An 18,398-nucleotide genomic window follows, 5' to 3' on the forward strand; every position below is an offset into this window, starting at 1 on the left:
GTAAGATTGGGTCCCTCCCTGTTTGTTGATGTACCACATTATTGTGGTGTTGTCTGTTTTGATAAGGAGAACCCCTGGCTTGAGATGGGGTTTGAAGGACATCACAGACATTTGTACTGCCATAATTTCCTTCTGGTTGATGTGTAAGGGAAAGTGGTGGGCATCCCAAAGACCTTGGGTGCACCTACCTTCTAGGTGAGCACCCCAAGCTTATCTATGTCTGAGTTGTAGGTGGTAAAGGTTTGCCTGGTTGGGCGGATGGTGAAGGAAAGACCCTTGTTCTGTGCACAGGTCCCTGCTCACCAGAGAAACTCGGCTTTTATACAGGGGATCAGAGAGAGAGGTGGAAAGTGCTGACACCTAAGGTTGTTTAGGTACCACTGAAGTTTTCTCATGTGAAGCCTGGCCAGAGGAATTAGAAGGATGCAAGATGCCATGTACCCCAAGGCTTGCAGGAACTTCCTTGCAGTGAGGTGACTTCTGGAAGCCAGCTGGGTAAAATACAGAGGCAGGAAGCTCTGCTTTTCTGGGGATAGAAAGGCCATTTGGGATGCTGTGTCCAGCAGTGCTCCCAAGAAAATGATCTTCCTGGAGGGTGTTTGCCTTGATTTCTTCTTGTTGATGGTGTACCCTAAGGAGGTTAGGGGGTTTTCACAAAGAGGAGGTCCGTGAGGAGCTTTTCTTTGCAATCGGCCTGAATGAGGCAGTCATCCAGATAAGGGTAAATTTGTACGTTTTTATGTCTGCAAAAGGCTATGGCTGGGGCTAAGCATTTGGTGAATACCCTGGGAGCAGTAGATAAGCCAAAGGGTAGTGCAGAGAACTGAAAGTGTTGTGAGCCTGCTCTGAGGCGGAGAAATTTCCTGCAGGATTCCCTTATGGGGATGTGGAGGTAGGCATCTTTTAGACATAGGGTAACTAACCAGGCATTTTTTGTCAGCATAGGCAACAGCTGCTGCAAAGTTAGCACTTTGAATTTGGGGACCACCAGGAAAGTGTTTAGAATGGATAGATCCAGGATGGGGTGCCGAGTGCCCTCTTTTCTGGGAACAAGGAATAGTCTGGAATAAAAGCCTTTGCCTGACTGATCTGAGGGGACAGGTTCTACTGCCCCTCGGGATCGGAGAGGTTGGACTTGTTTCAATGCCTCTGCTCACTGATTTGGAGGTAAGTCTGGGTACCCTCTTAGAATTGGGAGTTTGTTGAAAGAGAATTTGTATCCCTGAAAAATTATCTTTAAGATCCATTGGTCCTTTGTTAAAGAAAGCCAATTTTCTTTGCAGTGGGAGAGCCTTCCTCCTAGTTTTTGGTGAGTGAAAAGGTGGCAGAGGGGGAGAAGGAATCATTGAGAATTTCTGCCATAGAGGGATGGCTTAGAACTCCCTGCCTTTGGAGTGGAAGTGGTCCACTGTTTGGTTCTCTGCTGTCCCTGGGATAGGAGTCTGGGTGGTCAGTCCCTGTGGGGCTTACCTTGCCCATGTCTGCTAGGTGCAGGAAAGGACCAGTGTTTTGAGGGAAATTCCTGCTGAACCTAGCAGGTTGTACCTGAAGGAAATCTTTTCCTGTTTGCATAGATTCTGCTTTGTCTTCCATCTTTTTAAGCACCTCTTCTGCTTTTACTCGAAACAAGCGGTCCTTATCCAAGGGTGCATCAAGTAATTTAGATTTGACATGATCAGGGAGAGGTTGTTCCTTCAACCATGCATGTCTCCTAATGACAGATCCTGACATTGCTGCCCTGCTTGAGGCTTCTAGGGTGTCATATCCACAGTGTAATGAGTGTTTAGCCACTTGACAAGTAGAGTGCAGTAAATCTGCTAACTCTTTCGAATTGGCACAGTCAGTAAAGGTTGAAATCCTTTGTTTTAATAGTTCCAAAGTGTGTTGTTGATATTTTAACATGTGGAACTGACAGTTGAGTGCTCTGATAGCTAATGTTGCAGAGTGTATACTTTTTTACCCCATCTGTCCAGAGCTCTGGAGTCCTTGTCAGAAGGAATAGGATTCTTTGCAGAACTAACCTTAGCTCCTTTTGGTCCTTGTGTAATGGCCTCCGGGTATGCAGCAGGATTTCTGGACAGGTATTTTTGAAAATCCAGTACTCTGTAATACTCATCAGGTTTTCTGGGAGCAGGTGGGAGGGCGTCAAGAGTTAAGTTGGATTCATAGAAGACAACATCAACCACCTCTAAGATTGGAGGGATGGCCAAGGGTCTGTGTTGGGGCAGGCCTAGAAACTCTCTTAGTCTTTTCTTAGACTGAGGGAAGTCCTGGGATTCCCCAGTGGAAATGTTCCCTGAAGGTGTGAAGGCTTTCCCCAAATGAAAGATCTTCTGGTAGAGAGGCAGAAGGAATGGATTCTTCTGCATCTGAATCCTCATAAGCAGTCAGAGGTTGTTGTTCCTCTTAAAAATCGGAATAATCAGACTCCTCAGAATCTTGTTCTGTCAGTATTTCAGGAGAAAGGTCTCTTTTCCTTTTAGAAGGTGTGGCCTGACTACCCCTGATAAGGGTGACAAAATCCTCCACCATTTTAAGCATTTGAGCTTGGGGTGGTGGAGCAGGAGTAAACTAGTGGCTACAGGTAATTTCCTAGGAGTGGCCTTGTCTCTAGGCCTAAGAGTATCCATCGGTCTGAGGGAAATGGTAGTCGGAGGAGAAGATGTCGTTTTTTGTCTAGATTCGGTAGTGCGAGAAACCTTCTCGGAAGTCAGTGCCTGCGTCGCGGCTCCAGACCCAACCAAGGCAGAGACAACCAAAGGCTCGGAAGATGAAGATTTCTGTGGCATACCGCACTCCAAAAGGGTCTTAGTAGAGGCCTGCGAAGGTACTGAATCGGGCATCAGGGGCTGCAAAGGTGCCTCACTGAATTCCGGAGAACTGACGACATGCTTAGCTGTAGAGTCATCAGAAGGCTTAGCCTTGTGTGGTCTGTCTCTATCTTTACCCTTACGTTTTTTCAGAATGTCTACGGATTGCTGGCTGATGGACACCATTTCAGAATGCGAAGATGGACGACGAAAATACCTGGCTACAATAAGAGCTCTACGACGAATGGTTCTCGTGTTTAAAGAAGGCAAATAACCGGCAACAGGGGATGTCGTGGTCTGGGCATAAACATGTAACGCAGTTTGAATGGAAGTCTCGGTGTGGTATTTGCTTTACACATGAGAGACAATTGTTAACTTTTTCAGACATTGGTTAGTGCAAGAAAAAAGGATCCCCAATGGGGTACTTAGCTTTAGACGTTTTCAGCTGAAATTCAAACTCTGGTAGCGACCGCACACTTGCAAACTGCTTCTTCTGCGGGCTCCATGGCAAGAAAGACTGATGTAATGGCATCAGCTGCCTTCCTTTATAGCACTGACGACCTGATGTCAGGCAGCAAGCGACAGCAGCAGACGCAGAAAAAAACTGACTCTGGTATTCGGGCAGGCCGAGGGCTACCACAGCAGGGATAACCCACAGGTGATGACTGCAACAGTGAAACACGAAGAACATCCAGCAAACAGAATGTAGGCATTCAGACCAGTGAATGGAAGACATCAGAGAACTGGCCCTTGAGATTAACTTTGGTTGGCTGGGAAGGGTTCAGAAAGGGAATGCTCCCAATTGCCACTGTTAAGTAACGCAATCTGTTAAGGAATTCCTAAACCAAGTTATTCTGACTTCCATAATTACTGCCTCTAAGTATAAAGAGGATGGTGTCTACAAATAAAGCTGTTCCTATACAACTTTCATTTAGTCCTTTGCTGAGTGTTTCAAAGAGGGAAAAAAAAAGCAGTGTATGCACTACAGCCTTTATGAAAGCTACATTAAATCTCCAAAAATGAGGAATTTTAGAACCAGATGACCAAACCTGTGCAAATAATGAGCACCCCTGAAGAGGGTTAAAGCTTGGGTACTGATCTGCAACTGTCTAATTTTGCAGGGTGCCACCCCTACAGACTGGAAAATTATACCTTCCTTCTAGGCATTTGGTACAACTTATCCACAATATAACGGCTTATTAGAAGGATAACTTGGGGAATTAAGTTTAGTAAGACTAGGTCATAAACACTTGGAATAAAGACCACTTTGTACTAACGTTTTTGATAGCCTTAGAATTTTAGGAATATGCGTGCCAAAATTAGTCAGAAATTTACACTTTTAAAGACAGATCTCTAATATATTTAATTCAAGCAAAGACAATTTAAGCATATTTCTGAAAATCTAATTACAAATATAACATCATTTTCTAACAGTCTAAACCAGCAGCAATCAACAAGCACATAGAGCCATAAAACACTTACAGGTATGCCCATGCCAGGAGCATCTAAAATGCAGAAGTCATCATTATCTGTTGAGTCACTTTCCACTTCACTGCCATCTGATGGAAAGGAATCCAGTCCATCCATGGTAGCACCAGAATTTAAAGGCTCAGCATGACGTCTTTCTGCTGTACGATTTTCACCAGGGAACAGATAAACTGACACTGGGGAGTTCTGGCGCAATAATATCATCTCACCTGTGAAGAACCAAATGCAACATGCATGTTCATTTTCTAAGTGTACTTGGAGTGAAAGAAAGCATCTGTCAATGTCAAATATTGAACTGTAGGTGTAATGTACTTATGTATTAATGATTTAAAGATAAGTGGTCAAAAATGACTGTGGAGCGCAAAATACAGCATTTTGGTCTTTTTTTAACATATTTTTTAAATCACTAATTACATAATGACATAAGTACAGATACACTAAGGAAAATAAAACAAACCATAGTGACATTTTCATTATTTTCACGCATTTTATTTTTAACAATTATCATCTGCTCCAACATCACATAAACTGGTTATTCCAGCCTCCTCTTAAAACCTCATTCCTCATCCTGAACATTATTCAGCATGTACTGCTCCCACAAATTCCATGCATTTTTATGGAAATTGCTCCTCCCTTTTCTAAAGCTCCCACCTCCAGGTCTTTTATCTTCTTTACAATATTCAGTACTTCAATTACAATTACTTTAGATTTTGATTTTCTAGTAGTTGCTTTTTTGGCAGTCAATACCATTAAACTTTTTAAGGCCTTATCATTTTTAAGTCAGATCAGATGTTGTGTCTCAGCTCAAAATAATAATTTCCTTAGTTACTGACATTGGCTCTTTCAACATTTGTGGCAAAGTACAGTGTAGGGAATTTTCAAAATCTGAAAACTTATTAAACTCCCCAAAATCATGATCCCAGTTACCTCTCTTTTTCCTATCACTCCTCCAGCATTTGATATTTACCTCAGCAAACATTCTCTGACCTCTGCTTACTCCAGACACCAAAATACTTCATCTTATGCCTCCATAAATATGAGTATTGCTGAACCAATTCTTGTGAGGGTATAGAAATTACTGGCATAGCCTTTGTTTTATCTTATTAATTTTACATCCTGAAAAATGCTTAAAATTGTCTCAAAATGTTCCACAGCACCAAAATGTTATTTTCTGGATTTCATCTACATATAAAGATAACTTTTCTTCTTACCATAACATTTATATCATTGAATTTGGAAGTCTCTATTTTCTTTGACAATGGCTCTAAATATAAAGCAAATAATAAGGGAAAGAGGACACCTCTGCCTTGTTCCTCTGTTTAAATATAGCTTGTCGGAGAGGAACCCACCTGTAGATCAATGAGTGTGTATATAACTTTAAGAAGCTATCCAAGGGCTTGCACTAGGGCATAAATACTGAGCACGTGTGAGAATGACTGTCGTTTTGTAGTTAGCTGCCGAGATGTGAACATGCATGTATATAAACTCTGTCTGTTAGTTTGTTCATATTTAAAGATGCTGCTATCCATCCTGATGTGTTTCTATGTATTTAAAGCATCTGAACGAAACCCCACACCATCTTATTATTTCTGTTAGAAATGAATGAGCGATACCACCCATTTCAATTCTTGCCTCAGACCCTTCATATAGCCTTATAATTAACCCTATTATTATATCAGGGAATGCAAATGCTTTCATTGCCCTGATCATAAAATCTTAGCTGACTGACAAATGCTTTCTGTGCATCAATGCCCACTAATAAAAGTGGCATTTTCTTACACTCTGGACCAACACTGTTCTATTAAAAAACATAAAACCACATTAATCCATATCTATCATGTTTGACAACACCTTTGTTGTTCTCTTGGGTAGGACCGATGTAAACACTTTATAACTAATTTTAAAACTGAAATGGGTCTATATGAAATGGAGTCTGAAAATATTTATCTTCTTTGGGTAACTTTCTTCCAAGATGCAGACATTTACTCACTTTTACAATAATGTTAAACACAACCTTCCTGATCTTTATCACTTTCTAAATCCCAACTTCCCAACTTCCACAGGAATATCATCTGTTCTGGAGACTTCCCTGATGACTGATAATACATTACTGTTTTATCTCATCTCTTCCAATCTCAGCTGTTTAACAGATGAGCATCATTGTCCTGCAGTCAAGCACAATTAAATATTTTATAAATATTTCCATCTATGCCTTTTCTTGGATTCCACATTCCTGTTTTATAAACATTTTCATAAAATTACCAAAGTATCTCTAATACTTCTACAGATAATCTTACTATTTTTCTTGTCATAGGCCCCCTATGCTTGACAATATTTTTTTTACTTTCTGTTGCCCAAGTCACTGTGCTACAAGCTTTCTGACTCTTATTTTCTAAAAAGAAATGGCTGCTTAACAGCAACCTTTCAAAAATAATGCATATTATCCAAATACTCCCTTATTTTCATTTAGCATTCTTCAGTTGCCCCTTCTCTTGTTCTGTGAAATTCACGTTATTCTAAAATACTTTAACCAGTGCAACCCTCTAAATTGTATTACTTCTTAGTCATGTTTTTCTCTTGATTTTATTTCTACCCTGTTATTAAACTCCATTTTCATTTTTGCCACTCACTAGCTGCCCTTTCTGGAGAAATGTCCATCTTTCATAATAATTCTTGGGTTATTTCCAATAACAATTCATTAAATTCCTGTCTTTTTAACAGGTGAGTAGAAAAAAGCACTAGTGTCTTATTTTTTACCTCATTATACTGAATTATTATCTTCTTGTTTATTGGTGCGTGATCCAAAATATTAATTGGATGCGTTTCGAGACTTTCAATTAAATACACATGCTGATAAGATATATGTATAGTCTAGCCCAATTATTCTGTTTGAGTTCCTACAACCGAATTTACATCCTCCATACCAAATATCGTACATTACTTCAGCAACCTAGTCTCTCTTGAGATATTTTCCCATCTAGGTCCATGTGAAATTTTATTTTATTTTACATTTGTTAACCGGGGATTTCTGACTGAGCCGAAAAGGCCCTTTTTTAGCAGAGGCCCGGGGATAAAAGCTCCACAGAGAAAAATTACAGATACATTTAGTTATTTAGACATGATCAGTATACACACAAATTACAAAAGACATGTTTATACAGTGGTATGCAGCACATCAACAGTTACAGAGGAGAGAACAAACAAACAAAAAATAATTTAAAAATAAAGGTAATTAATAGATTTGTGGTGTACAGCTGAAATTTGGAACATAGGTAGAATACATACATACTACACAGGTACAGTACATACCGTGTAGATTAGCCAGTGTTTGTGAGTAAGATTGAAAACTATTATCAAGTACTCTAGACTTAGTATGTATACCTTATCCTCTTTCACTAGCCTGGGGAGCAATCATGGCACTGCCAACTTTGCTTGAGATGTTGCCTGATGAGATCTTTAAAGGAGGCTTTGGATGATGTGTTTTGAATGCTAGTGGGGACAGAGTTCCATTTTTTGCCACTGAACTACTATATAGCGCATCTCCAAAGCTATTGTTGACTTCTAGGAGTAGTTTGCTTGATGATCTAAGAGGCCTTTTGGCTGAGTGATGTACTAGGTTTTTGAGGGCAGGACACTTGCTGGGGAGGTAACAGATCGAATGACTGAGGCAGAGCTGACTGTAGGTTAGGAGGTTGGGCAGTTCAAGCCAGTGGAGCTGTCTCAAAGCAGTACAGTGATGAGTTTTATATGAGCAATTTGCAGCACAGCAGGCAATTCTGTTATAGCAGGCTTCCATTTTGCTTAGTTCAGTTTTGTTGAGATTAGTCAGAATGGGAGATGCACAGAGTAGGGTGGATAGAAGTTGGGAGCGAGCAATGGCTGATCTTGTGTTGTTAGTATGAAATGGTTTGATACGGTAGAGTGACCCCAGTTTGGCATGTACATTTTTAATAGTTAAGTTGAGATGACTATCAAATTTTAGGTGGGAGTCTATGGTTATTAAAAAGCAGAAGCCAGCAACTGTGAGCTGTATGAACTAATTTAATTAGTTAAAAAATAAAAAAACACAAAGATAACAGACCGGTTTCAGCTATGGTGTTAACCTAGCCTTCATCAGTGTAAATACTCATAACATCTTGAGGTTCTTTTTATACATTGACATAATTAGTCACAAAGTTTCATTGGTGAGCTCATGAATATTCATTAGTATATAAAATCATAAATATTTATTAAGACCGGGCTGGAAAAGTCCACCTAATTTCACAATCCATTTCTTTTCTTTTATATTTAGTTTGTTGTGCCAACCAGATTTGTTAGATCTGTCGCCTATTATTTTGTCAATGATGGTAAAATGAAATCTTGCTGTGGTGTGTTTAAGAGTGTGTTTATATAAGGTGTTACTCATTCTTTTACATTTAACATCACTAAGGTGTTCAGAAATACGTAACTTGAGAGGTCTAGATGTTTGTCCTATGTAAAATGCATGACAACTGCAAGAGGCCATATAGATAATCCAATCCGTGCTGCAATTTGCAAAAAACCTGATGTCATGTATAGTACTGCAATTACTACTGGAGAATTGTTTGGTTTTTAGCACATGTTTACAATGGCTGCAATGACCACATGGCATGCAGCCCACAAGTTTATCTCCAGAAATTAAGGTTTGGATCTAATTCTGGTTAGTAACATCATGGTGATGTTTGTAGTGACTGAAATGAGATCCAAGATTTTTCCCCTTTCTAAATGAAAACATACAGGTCTCGGATAGATGTTGTGACAAAACAATTGTCAGCTAGAAGGATGTTCCAATGTCGTCTAATGGCATCAATGACTCTATTTGCATTTCTACCGTATGTAGTGATGAATCGTAGATTGTTGTTTGTTTTCCATGATTTATGTTTATAATTAAGGAGGTCTCCCCTGTCCAAATTTGCAGCATAGTTGCTTGCTGTATGTACATAATCCATATTGTAGCCCCTTTCTTGAAACCTATTCGACAAATCTTTGCGAAAAACCTGAAAGGCATTTTCTTCTGAGCAAATACGTCTCATCCTAATGAATTGAGACTTGGGGATGTTTTTGGTGATATGTGCTGGATGAAAGCTGGATGCGTGGACTAAGGTGTTATATTCTGGATATTTTCAGAATATTTCTGTGCGGATGGTGTTATCCTTATTCTTTGTTACCAGCACATCCAAATATGTGATCTTGTGTTGGTCATAATTGATGGTAAATTGTAAACCCCATTTATTGTCATTGAGATACTCAACAAATTCCATCAGGTATTCCACATCAGACCTCCACACCATCCAGCAGTCATCCAGATATCTACGCCAAATATCAATTTTCATTAAATAAATGTGTGTAACATCATAAATGATTTGTTCTTCTATGTATGTCATATATAGATCTGCATATATGGGGGCAAATGATGCGCCCATTGCAGTACCCCACATTTGGAGATAGCATTGTTTTCCATAGAAGAAAACATTTTTGGTGAGAACATGTTCAGTTAGGCATAAACGAAAATTGTTAAAACCAGGTTCATATAGCTCTGATTTGTATAGCCAATATTCTACTGCATCTAGCCCTTTCCAGTGTGGTATGTTGGTGTATAGCGCACTAACATCCAAGGTGCATAACAACCAGTTGTCTTCAATTTGCATGTCATTTATGATACCTAAAAATTCTGTGGTATCCTGAATTCTAGATCTTACCCATCTCAATAATGGTTTAAGGTGTTTAGTTAGAAATTCAGATAATGGTTCACTTAGGGAGCCATTACCTGCCACAACTGGTCGGCCTGGGGGATGCAAAGGATCTTTGTGAATTTTGGGCAGAAAATAGATATACTGGCTGTTGGGATTAGATATAGTAAGATGATTTTTGGTGTTTTGTGTAATGATGACATTTTCTACTGCTGAATCCATAAACGTATCTATTTGATGTTTAAACATTGATGTTGGATCAAGAGGCATTTTGGTGTAATATCTGGCATCTTCCAGCTGTCTCTGAGCCTCAGCATCATATTGGGTCCAATTCATGACTACCACAGCACCACCTCTGTCTGCAGAGATGATAACCAAATTTTTGTTATTGGTAAGTTCTTGTAAGGTTAACATATCTGTCTTTGAGAGATTGTTAGATTTGAGGTGAGTCATACCCGAAGTAAAGTGTAGATCTTTGAGTACACTATTTTGGAAAAGACTCACACAAGGATGCATGGGTGGGACAAAGGTGGATTTGTAGTATTTAAAATTATCAACAGTAACATCATCATATTTTTTGTCATGAAAATAGAGTTTTAAGTTAAGCAATCTGCAAAATGCTGTCACATCTTGTGCAAATGTGTCTTCAGGAACAAAAAAACCTGGTATAAAAGAAAGACCTTTATTTAACAAAGCAGTTTGTGAGTCAGATAATGTTAAATCAGAAATATTTAGTACATTTGTTCCAGCACACTTGTTTATTTGTTTGTCAACAGTTCCATTAAGCCCTCCAAACTTCTTATTTTTCCGATGTTTCCTGCCTCTCCTCTTGTAAGGTCTAAAGGGGCCACACTGTTATTACGTTTGGGAATGGGGGATCACTACATATGGTAGAAATGCAAATAGAGTCATTGATGCCATTAGACGACATTGGAACATCCTTCTAGCTGACAATTGTTTTGTCACAACATCTATCCGAGACCTGCATGTTTTCATTTAGAAAGGGGAAAAATCTTGGATCTCATTTCAGTCACTACAAACATCACCATGATGTTACTAACCAGAATACGATCCAAACCTTAATTTCTGGAGATAAACTTGTGGGCTGCATGCCATGTGGTCATTGCAGCCATTGTAAACATGTGCTAAAAACCAAACAATTCTCCAGTAGTAATTGCAGTACTATACATGACATCAGGTTTTTTGCAAATTGCAGCACGGATTGGATTATCTATATGGCCTCTTGCAGTTGTCATGCATTTTACATAGGACAAACATCTAGACCTCTCAAGTTACGTATTTCTGAACACCTTAGTGATGTTAAATGTAAAAGAATGAGTAACACCTTATATAAACACACTCAAACACACCACAGCAAGATTTCATTTTACCATCATTGACAAAATAATAGGCGACAGATCTAACAAATCTGGTTGGCACAACAAACTAAATATAAAAGAAAAGAAATGGATTGTGAAATTAGGTGGACTTTTCCAGCCCGGTCTTAATGAATATTTATGATTTTATATACTAATGAATATTCATGAGCTCACCAATGAAACTTTGTGACTAATTATGTCAATGTATAAAAAGAACCTCAAGATGTTATGAGTATTTACACTGATGAAGGCTAGGTTAACACCATAGCCGAAACCGGTCTGTTATCTTTGTGGTTTTTTATTTTTTAACTAATTAAATTAGTTCATACAGCTCACAGTTGCTGGCTTCTGCTTTTTGTTAACCATGCGTTTTTGAGCCGTGCAATCACTTCCGTGCAGGGGAATTCCTATTGAGTCTATGGTTATTCCCAATAGCTTAGCCTGTGCCACTGGAGTGACTGCAGTAGCATTTGTGGAGTAGACAGTGAATTGACTGTTATCAGTGTTTTTGTTAGAACTGGTTATAATCATAAACTGAGTTTTCTTTGGATTGAGGATAAATTGGGCTTTGATAAGGTAGTTTTCAACATCAGAGAATGCTAGATGAGTTGTTTGCAGGAGGGTGGGAATGTTTTGTGCAGCACAGATTAGGGTAGTGTCATCTGCATACTGAATGATAGATGCATGCTGTGTGGAGGGTATGGAGGTCATTTGTGAAGACTGAATAGTAGTGGTCCTAAGATAGACCCTGTGCGATTCCTACAGTTATGAGCAGCTGAGGAGAGAGAGAATTTTCCCATTTCACAGCTTGGTATCGGTCAGTTAAGTAGCTTTGGAACCAGGTAAAAGTGGAATTTGATAGGTGATATTGGTTTAGTTTGTTTAGCAGGATTTGGTATGAGACTGTGTCAAATGCTTTGGACATATCCAAAATAACAGTTGAGACCTGTAGGCCTTCATTTTTGAGATGGTTTACTGTGTCTGTGAAGCAGAGGAGGGCTGTAGTGGTACTATGGGCAGGTGTGAAACCATGCTGAGTAGGTGACAGGATTTGCTGTCTAGAAGATAGTTTAGCATCTGGGAATGGATGCATTTTTCTAGGATTCTGGCCAGGGGGAGAGTAAAGCAATGGGTCTGTAGTTATTAAGTTCAGTGGAGGTCCCACCTTTATGGATGGGTGTAACATAGGATATTTTCCAGAGTTTGGGCACATAGTTTTCAACAATTGATCTGTTTATGAGAGTGGAGACTGGGATAGCAACAGCATCTGCTGTGAGTTTCAAGAAACAACTGGGGAGTAGGTCGGCTGCTGTTGATGAGGTTTTTAGTTTGGAGAGCATGCTTTTGATTGAAGTGGTGGAAACTGTTTTGAGGTTAAAGCTTGTATTAGTGTTATTTGTGTTGGGGGGATAGTGAGGAAGGAACTGTCCTGTGATACTAAGGAGAGAATTGAGTTCACAAAGTGGGAGCTGAATTGTGTTTAGATGGGAACTTTAGTGTCAGGGGTGGTTGGTTTGGGGGTAGCCTTTTGGGTGGATTTTAGTAGCTGGTTTACATTTTTCCAAAATGTTTGGGGGTTGTTTTGGTATGTAGTTTGTAATGTTGTGTAGTAGGATTTTTTGTCCAGCCTAATGCATTTTTTTGCACGGTTGAGCAGTTCTTGGTACTCAGTTAGGCTTTGTGTTTCTTTGTTTTTTTGATAGTAAAGCCAGGCAGTGTCTCTTAACGTGAGGATTTGTTTGGTTTCTTTACTGAGCCAGGGATTTATAGAGGTTCTAACCTTGATTTTGCGCAATGGAGCGACAGTGTCTAGGTGTTGTAGAAATGTTTTGTTGAAATATGCTACAGCCTGTTCAAGTGGGACTGTTTTTAGGGGGGTCCAGTCACAGTTACAGAGTAAAGTGTTGAGGACCTCAGGAGAGAATTATTTTTGTGTTTCTAGTGGATACATAGTTAGTGGTTTTGCATATGCTTGTTCTACTAGTATAAAGTATATTATGTTGTGGTCACTTAAGGTGTCTGGGAGACTGCCTGTGTGAGGGTACAATGTGGGGTTGTTAGTTAGGACCCAGTCAAGGATGGATTCCCTTTTAGATTTTTTATCACATCTAGATGGAATTTGGACTAGCTGCCTGTAGCCATGGAGATTTATTAGATTACTTGGTGGTTCTGATATACAGGTGAACCAATCTAGGTTGAAGTCCCCCAGAATAAGGGTTTCTTGTGAGTATGTGGAAGAACACCAGGATAAGAAGTCTTCAACGTTAGCAGGTGTATTACCAGGTGGAATATAGATCACAATTGTGGTGATGACCTTTTTAGGGTGAAGTTGAAGTTGTGAGATAAGTATGTCCCAATTATTGGGGGAGGGGTAGGTGTTTGGTAACTGACATACAGTTAAGTTGGACTTGTGCAGTAAGGCAGTTCCACTCCCTTTACGAAGTGGTCTGTCTTGTCTAATGATATTGTAGCCGGTAGGGAGAACTTCTGAATTAGCTATGTTTTTATTTAGCCAGATTTCAGTTAAAGCAACTATGCCTGGGGAGTAGTGTGCTATTGTGGCCTGGAGTTCAGGAATTTTATTTTTGATACTTCTAATATTAATATTTAGCATTAAAAGATGGTTGGTTTTGCTGCTGTTGTTGATTTGCCCAGGGATGAAGATAGTGGGGGTGTTATGTTCTGACATTTGTGTTGGAGCAGTTGGAGTTGGACAGGATGGATTTGGGCCTGGGTTGGGGTGGATATCCTCACTTATGGTGAGTCTGGTGTTAAAATGGTGATAAAGATGTTGGAGTTTGGTGAGGAATGTGAGAAAAAAGAAGTTATGTACTCACCATAACGTTCCATCTGAGTAGTTATAGTTCATTTTTCTGCAACATGTGGGGTATATGGATCCGTATCGGATCCGAGCCGGCAACTTTTTTCTAGCATCTGCTCCAAGCTCCTCCCCTTACCCATAATTCCCTACCATCTCCCATCTTCCCTCAGATCGAGTTTGCTGCAACTAACAATATATATATGCAACTCAACCCAATAACCAACCTGAAAACAGGATAAGGTCCGGGGGATGGAGGGAGGGAATGTTGCAGAAAAATGAAGTATAACTACTCAGGACATGGTAGAGTGAGCCTTAACTATACCAGGAGGAGATAAACCTTCTGCTTTGTAAGCATGTGAAATGCAAAGAGTGATCCATCTGGCTAAAGAAACTTTAGAAATAGCTTTTCCCATAAATGCTTTGGAAAAGGAAACAAACAATTGGTCAGTCTTGCGGAAAGACTTTGTTCTATGAAGATAAAAACTAAGTTGTCTATGAACATCCAACAAATGGAGTTTGTATTCACCTTTATTTTGAAAGTTGGGAACTGGTTTATGTTTGCTTCAGATGCCACTTTAGGTAAGAAGGAAGGGTTAGTACGGAGGGAAACCCTATCCTTATGGAAGACCAAATACGGAGGCACGGCAGACACAGCTTGAAGCTCAGAAACTCTCCTAGCCGAAGTGATGGCGACTAGAAAAGCTGTCTTCCAGGATAAACATTTCAAATCCACCAAAGCTGCAGGTTCAAAAGGAGGGGCTACCAATCCCAGTAAAACAAAAGTAAGGTCCCAAGGAGGTACAGAATCCTTGACAGGGACCCGTAGTTCAAACATACCTTTAAGAAAAGTCTTACACAGCCTAGAGGAGGCTAAGGCCATGTTGTCTTCACCAACGTGAAAACTGGAAATGGCTGCCAATTGTACTTTCACTGTGGAGGAACTAGCTCCTTGCTGAAAGATACCAGACAAGAAGTACAACACCGCTGGAACAGGAGCTGTAAAGGGATCTATTTCTCTCTGTGAAGCTCAAATGGAAAAGTGCTTCCATTTACTGCAGTATAGTTTCCTAGTGGAGTCTTTAAGAGAGGACACTAGAATAGATTTAACCTGGGATGAAAGACCGGGAGTCCTGGCGATTAATGGAAGTGGAGCAACCAAGCTGTTAGCTTGAGGCTGCCCAGATCGGGTGGATGTGTCCCCGACGGATGGGAAATTAGATCCGGGCAGGGATCCAGAACCCACAGGGGAGCTAATAGATGACACCAAAGGAATGGGAACCAAACCTGACGAGGCCAGAATGGGATAATGAGGATCACTTTGCACCGTAGTCTGCAAGCTTTCGGAAGAAACTTCGGAATGAGAGGTAAAGGTGGATAAGCATATAGAAGCCCGGGGGGCCAAACATGGACTACAGCATCTCTGGGGACTTCCCCTGGTGAGGGAATCAGAGCGAAGAACTCGCTGCACTTCGCATTGGAAGGAGATGTGAAGAGACTGCAGCAAGGCTGACCCCATGCCAGGAAAATCTCCTCCGCTACTGACTGTTTCAGAGACCACTCATAAGGCATCAGAATGGACTGGCTCAATCTGTCCGCTAAAATGTTGGAGCACCCTGGGATGTGCATTGCTATCAGACACCGACCGGAGGAAATTGCCCATTCCCACACTCTCATGGCCTTGCGACATAGAGGGTAGGATCTGATTCCCCCCTGCTTGTTGATGCACCAGACGACTGACATGTTGTCTGACTGAACTGCAATCAATCCGAGAGGGAGGACTGTGTGAAAGGCTTCCAACGCTAAAAGCACTGCCCTCATCTCTAGAACATTTATGTGCAAATTGGTCTCTGTCTGGGATCACGTGCCTTGGACTGTCCTTCGCAAACACCCGAGTTGGGAGGCATCCGTGGTCATTGTGGTTTGGACTGAGGGTGTCGCAAATGGGCATCCCTTTGATATCTCCGGTGAAGTTAACCACCAAAGAAGAGATGTCCTGCAGACGTGACTGATCTTGATCGAAAATTCCATGGGTAGGTCTAGCCAAGACCACTGGACAGCCAGAGTTTATTGAAGAACCCGCATGTTAAAGCATGCATACGGGAGAATAGATATGGTGGCAGCCATGGAGCCCAGAGCCCGGAGAACCTCACTCACCTTTGAAGACTGGGAGTTCGCTATCTAAGTTATGTGGCCCCTGAGATGTAGAATCCTGTCTGAAGTTAGGAATACCTTCATCTGCAAAGTGTCTAACCATGCCCCAATGAAGTCTAGAATTTGTACTGGTTGCAAATGGGATTTGTGAACATTGACTGTAATTCCCAATAGGTCTGCTAACCGAATTAAATAATCTTGGGCCAGACACAAGTGATGCTTGTGCGCAGCAAAGAGCCAGTCGTCCAGGTAAGGAAACACCTGAATACCCTGAAGCCTCAGATGGGTCGCTACAACTGCCATTACCTTGGTGAACACCCTGGGGGCTGTGGTTAGACCAAAGGGTAGGGCCCTGAACTGAAAGTGACTGGCTCTCAGCCGGAATCGCAGAAACCTCCTGTAGCTTCTGTGTACTTTGATGTGGTAGTAAGCATCCTGAAGGTCTAACGAGCACATCCAGTCGCACTCTCTGAGATAAGGTAGAATGGACTCGTAGGGTGACCATCCGGAATTTCTGTTTTGCTACTGACAGGTTTAATGTTGACAGGTCTAGAATGGGTATGAGGTCCCCCGTCTTTTTTGGCACCAAAAAGAACCTTGAGTAGATGCCTAATTCGGACTGATCAGGGGGGACCTTTTCGATGGCTCGTTCGAGAAGCATCTTTGAAATCTCTAGAGCTGCGGCCTCCCTGTGAGCGAGTGGAATATCCGGAAGGTGTTTTGTAATGTTTGGAGGTGCAATGAAAGGAATAGAGTAACCTCTGGATATTATCTGAAGAACCCAGCGATCTGTCGTAATGGACTCCCATGCCGCTGGGTGTAAGGACAATCATCCCCAGACTGCCTCCAGAGTAGGACAGTCGGGCAACCCCTCAGGGCTGCTGACCAGGTCTATCAGAAAAGGGTTCCCTAGACCCGAAATTCCTGGGACCCCCTCTACCTCTGGGTCGGCGTCGATCCTGTCCCCTCTGCCTCTGGGGGAATAGCTGTCCTGAGAATCCCGGGAAAACTGAGACTTTTGAAACCACATCTTCTTCTGCCCTCTTTGAATCCTAGAGAAGGACCTCTGAGGGTTAGAGAAGCAGACTCCGACGGCAGACAAAGTCTTCCCGTCCTTTTCGCTTTGGACCAGTGTGCCACGTACTCTCTTCCCAAAGAGGGAAGAGCCGTCATAGGGAGCGTTGATAAATGCCTTGAAAGGGTCCGCGAACTGACACAATCTGAGCTAGGCATGATGCCTCATGGCTATGCCTGTTCATAGCTGCTCTAGCATGGGAAAGTAGCCACATAGATGTATTTGAGACTGACTTCAGAGTAGACATTTTCGCTGAGAACAGCTGTCTGTCCTGCGGCGATAAAGACTCTGGGGGCGACTCAGCGAATTCCGAAGCAAGGTCTCACTGAAGTCGAATCACATGTGCCAAATAATTCAGCGCACGGATAGAAAAAGTCGCTGAAGAGTATACGCGCTTCCCAAACCTATCCACAAACCTGGACTCCTTGTCTGGAGGGTGGACTAAGGAACTCTCCTGTGCTAGTTCCTTCTTTGTGGCCACTGCGACCAACATAGCATCAACTGGGGCTCCTTTCGACCAGGGCTGTCTATCAGAAGGAGGAGATAAAACCTTGTCAGGATGTTTCGGGATGGGCTCTACAGTGTCGGGCTCCTTCCATGCCTCGTGGTGATGAGGTCCACCAAGAGGTCTGCTGGTGGGGACACCCAGGAAGTAGATGGGCCCGTGCCAAAGGCCTCCAGGAACACTGACTCATCCCCAGAAGGTTTTGGGGCTGACCAACCTCCCCTCTGGCGGAGGATTTCCATAATTTCTCCAAAGGTGACGTCTTCGGGAGGTGACCGGGGGGAACCTTCTCCTTCATCTAAGTCAGTGTCAGTGGTGAGGGACTCTGGGGAGTCCAAGTGCCTCCTTTTGCACTTGCAGTGGCCTTCTTCAGTGGGACTTTCAGAAGGGGTTTCCTTGGGGAAAATGGCCTGGGGATCCTCTGGCACGGGCTGTCCCTGAGACAGGATGAAGGGAGTAGT

At 41.7% G+C, this 18,398-nt stretch overlaps 1 protein-coding gene across 1 annotated transcript in view; it reads right to left on the reverse strand.

Moving 5' to 3' along the window:
* ATG2A (autophagy related 2A) overlaps positions 1–18,398 on the reverse strand; it is a 2,853,001-nt gene that overhangs the window by 588,470 nt on the left and 2,246,133 nt on the right. The window contains exon 30 of the mRNA XM_044075772.1: positions 4,293–4,507. Within this exon, the coding sequence (XP_043931707.1) occupies positions 4,293–4,507 (215 nt within the window). The remainder of the gene's footprint in view (positions 1–4,292; positions 4,508–18,398) is intronic.

This window comes from Protopterus annectens, chromosome 6.part1 (assembly GCF_019279795.1).
Source record: "Protopterus annectens isolate FY-2018-M chromosome 6.part1, PAN1.0, whole genome shotgun sequence".
Classification (NCBI taxonomy): domain Eukaryota; kingdom Metazoa; phylum Chordata; order Ceratodontiformes; family Protopteridae; genus Protopterus; species Protopterus annectens.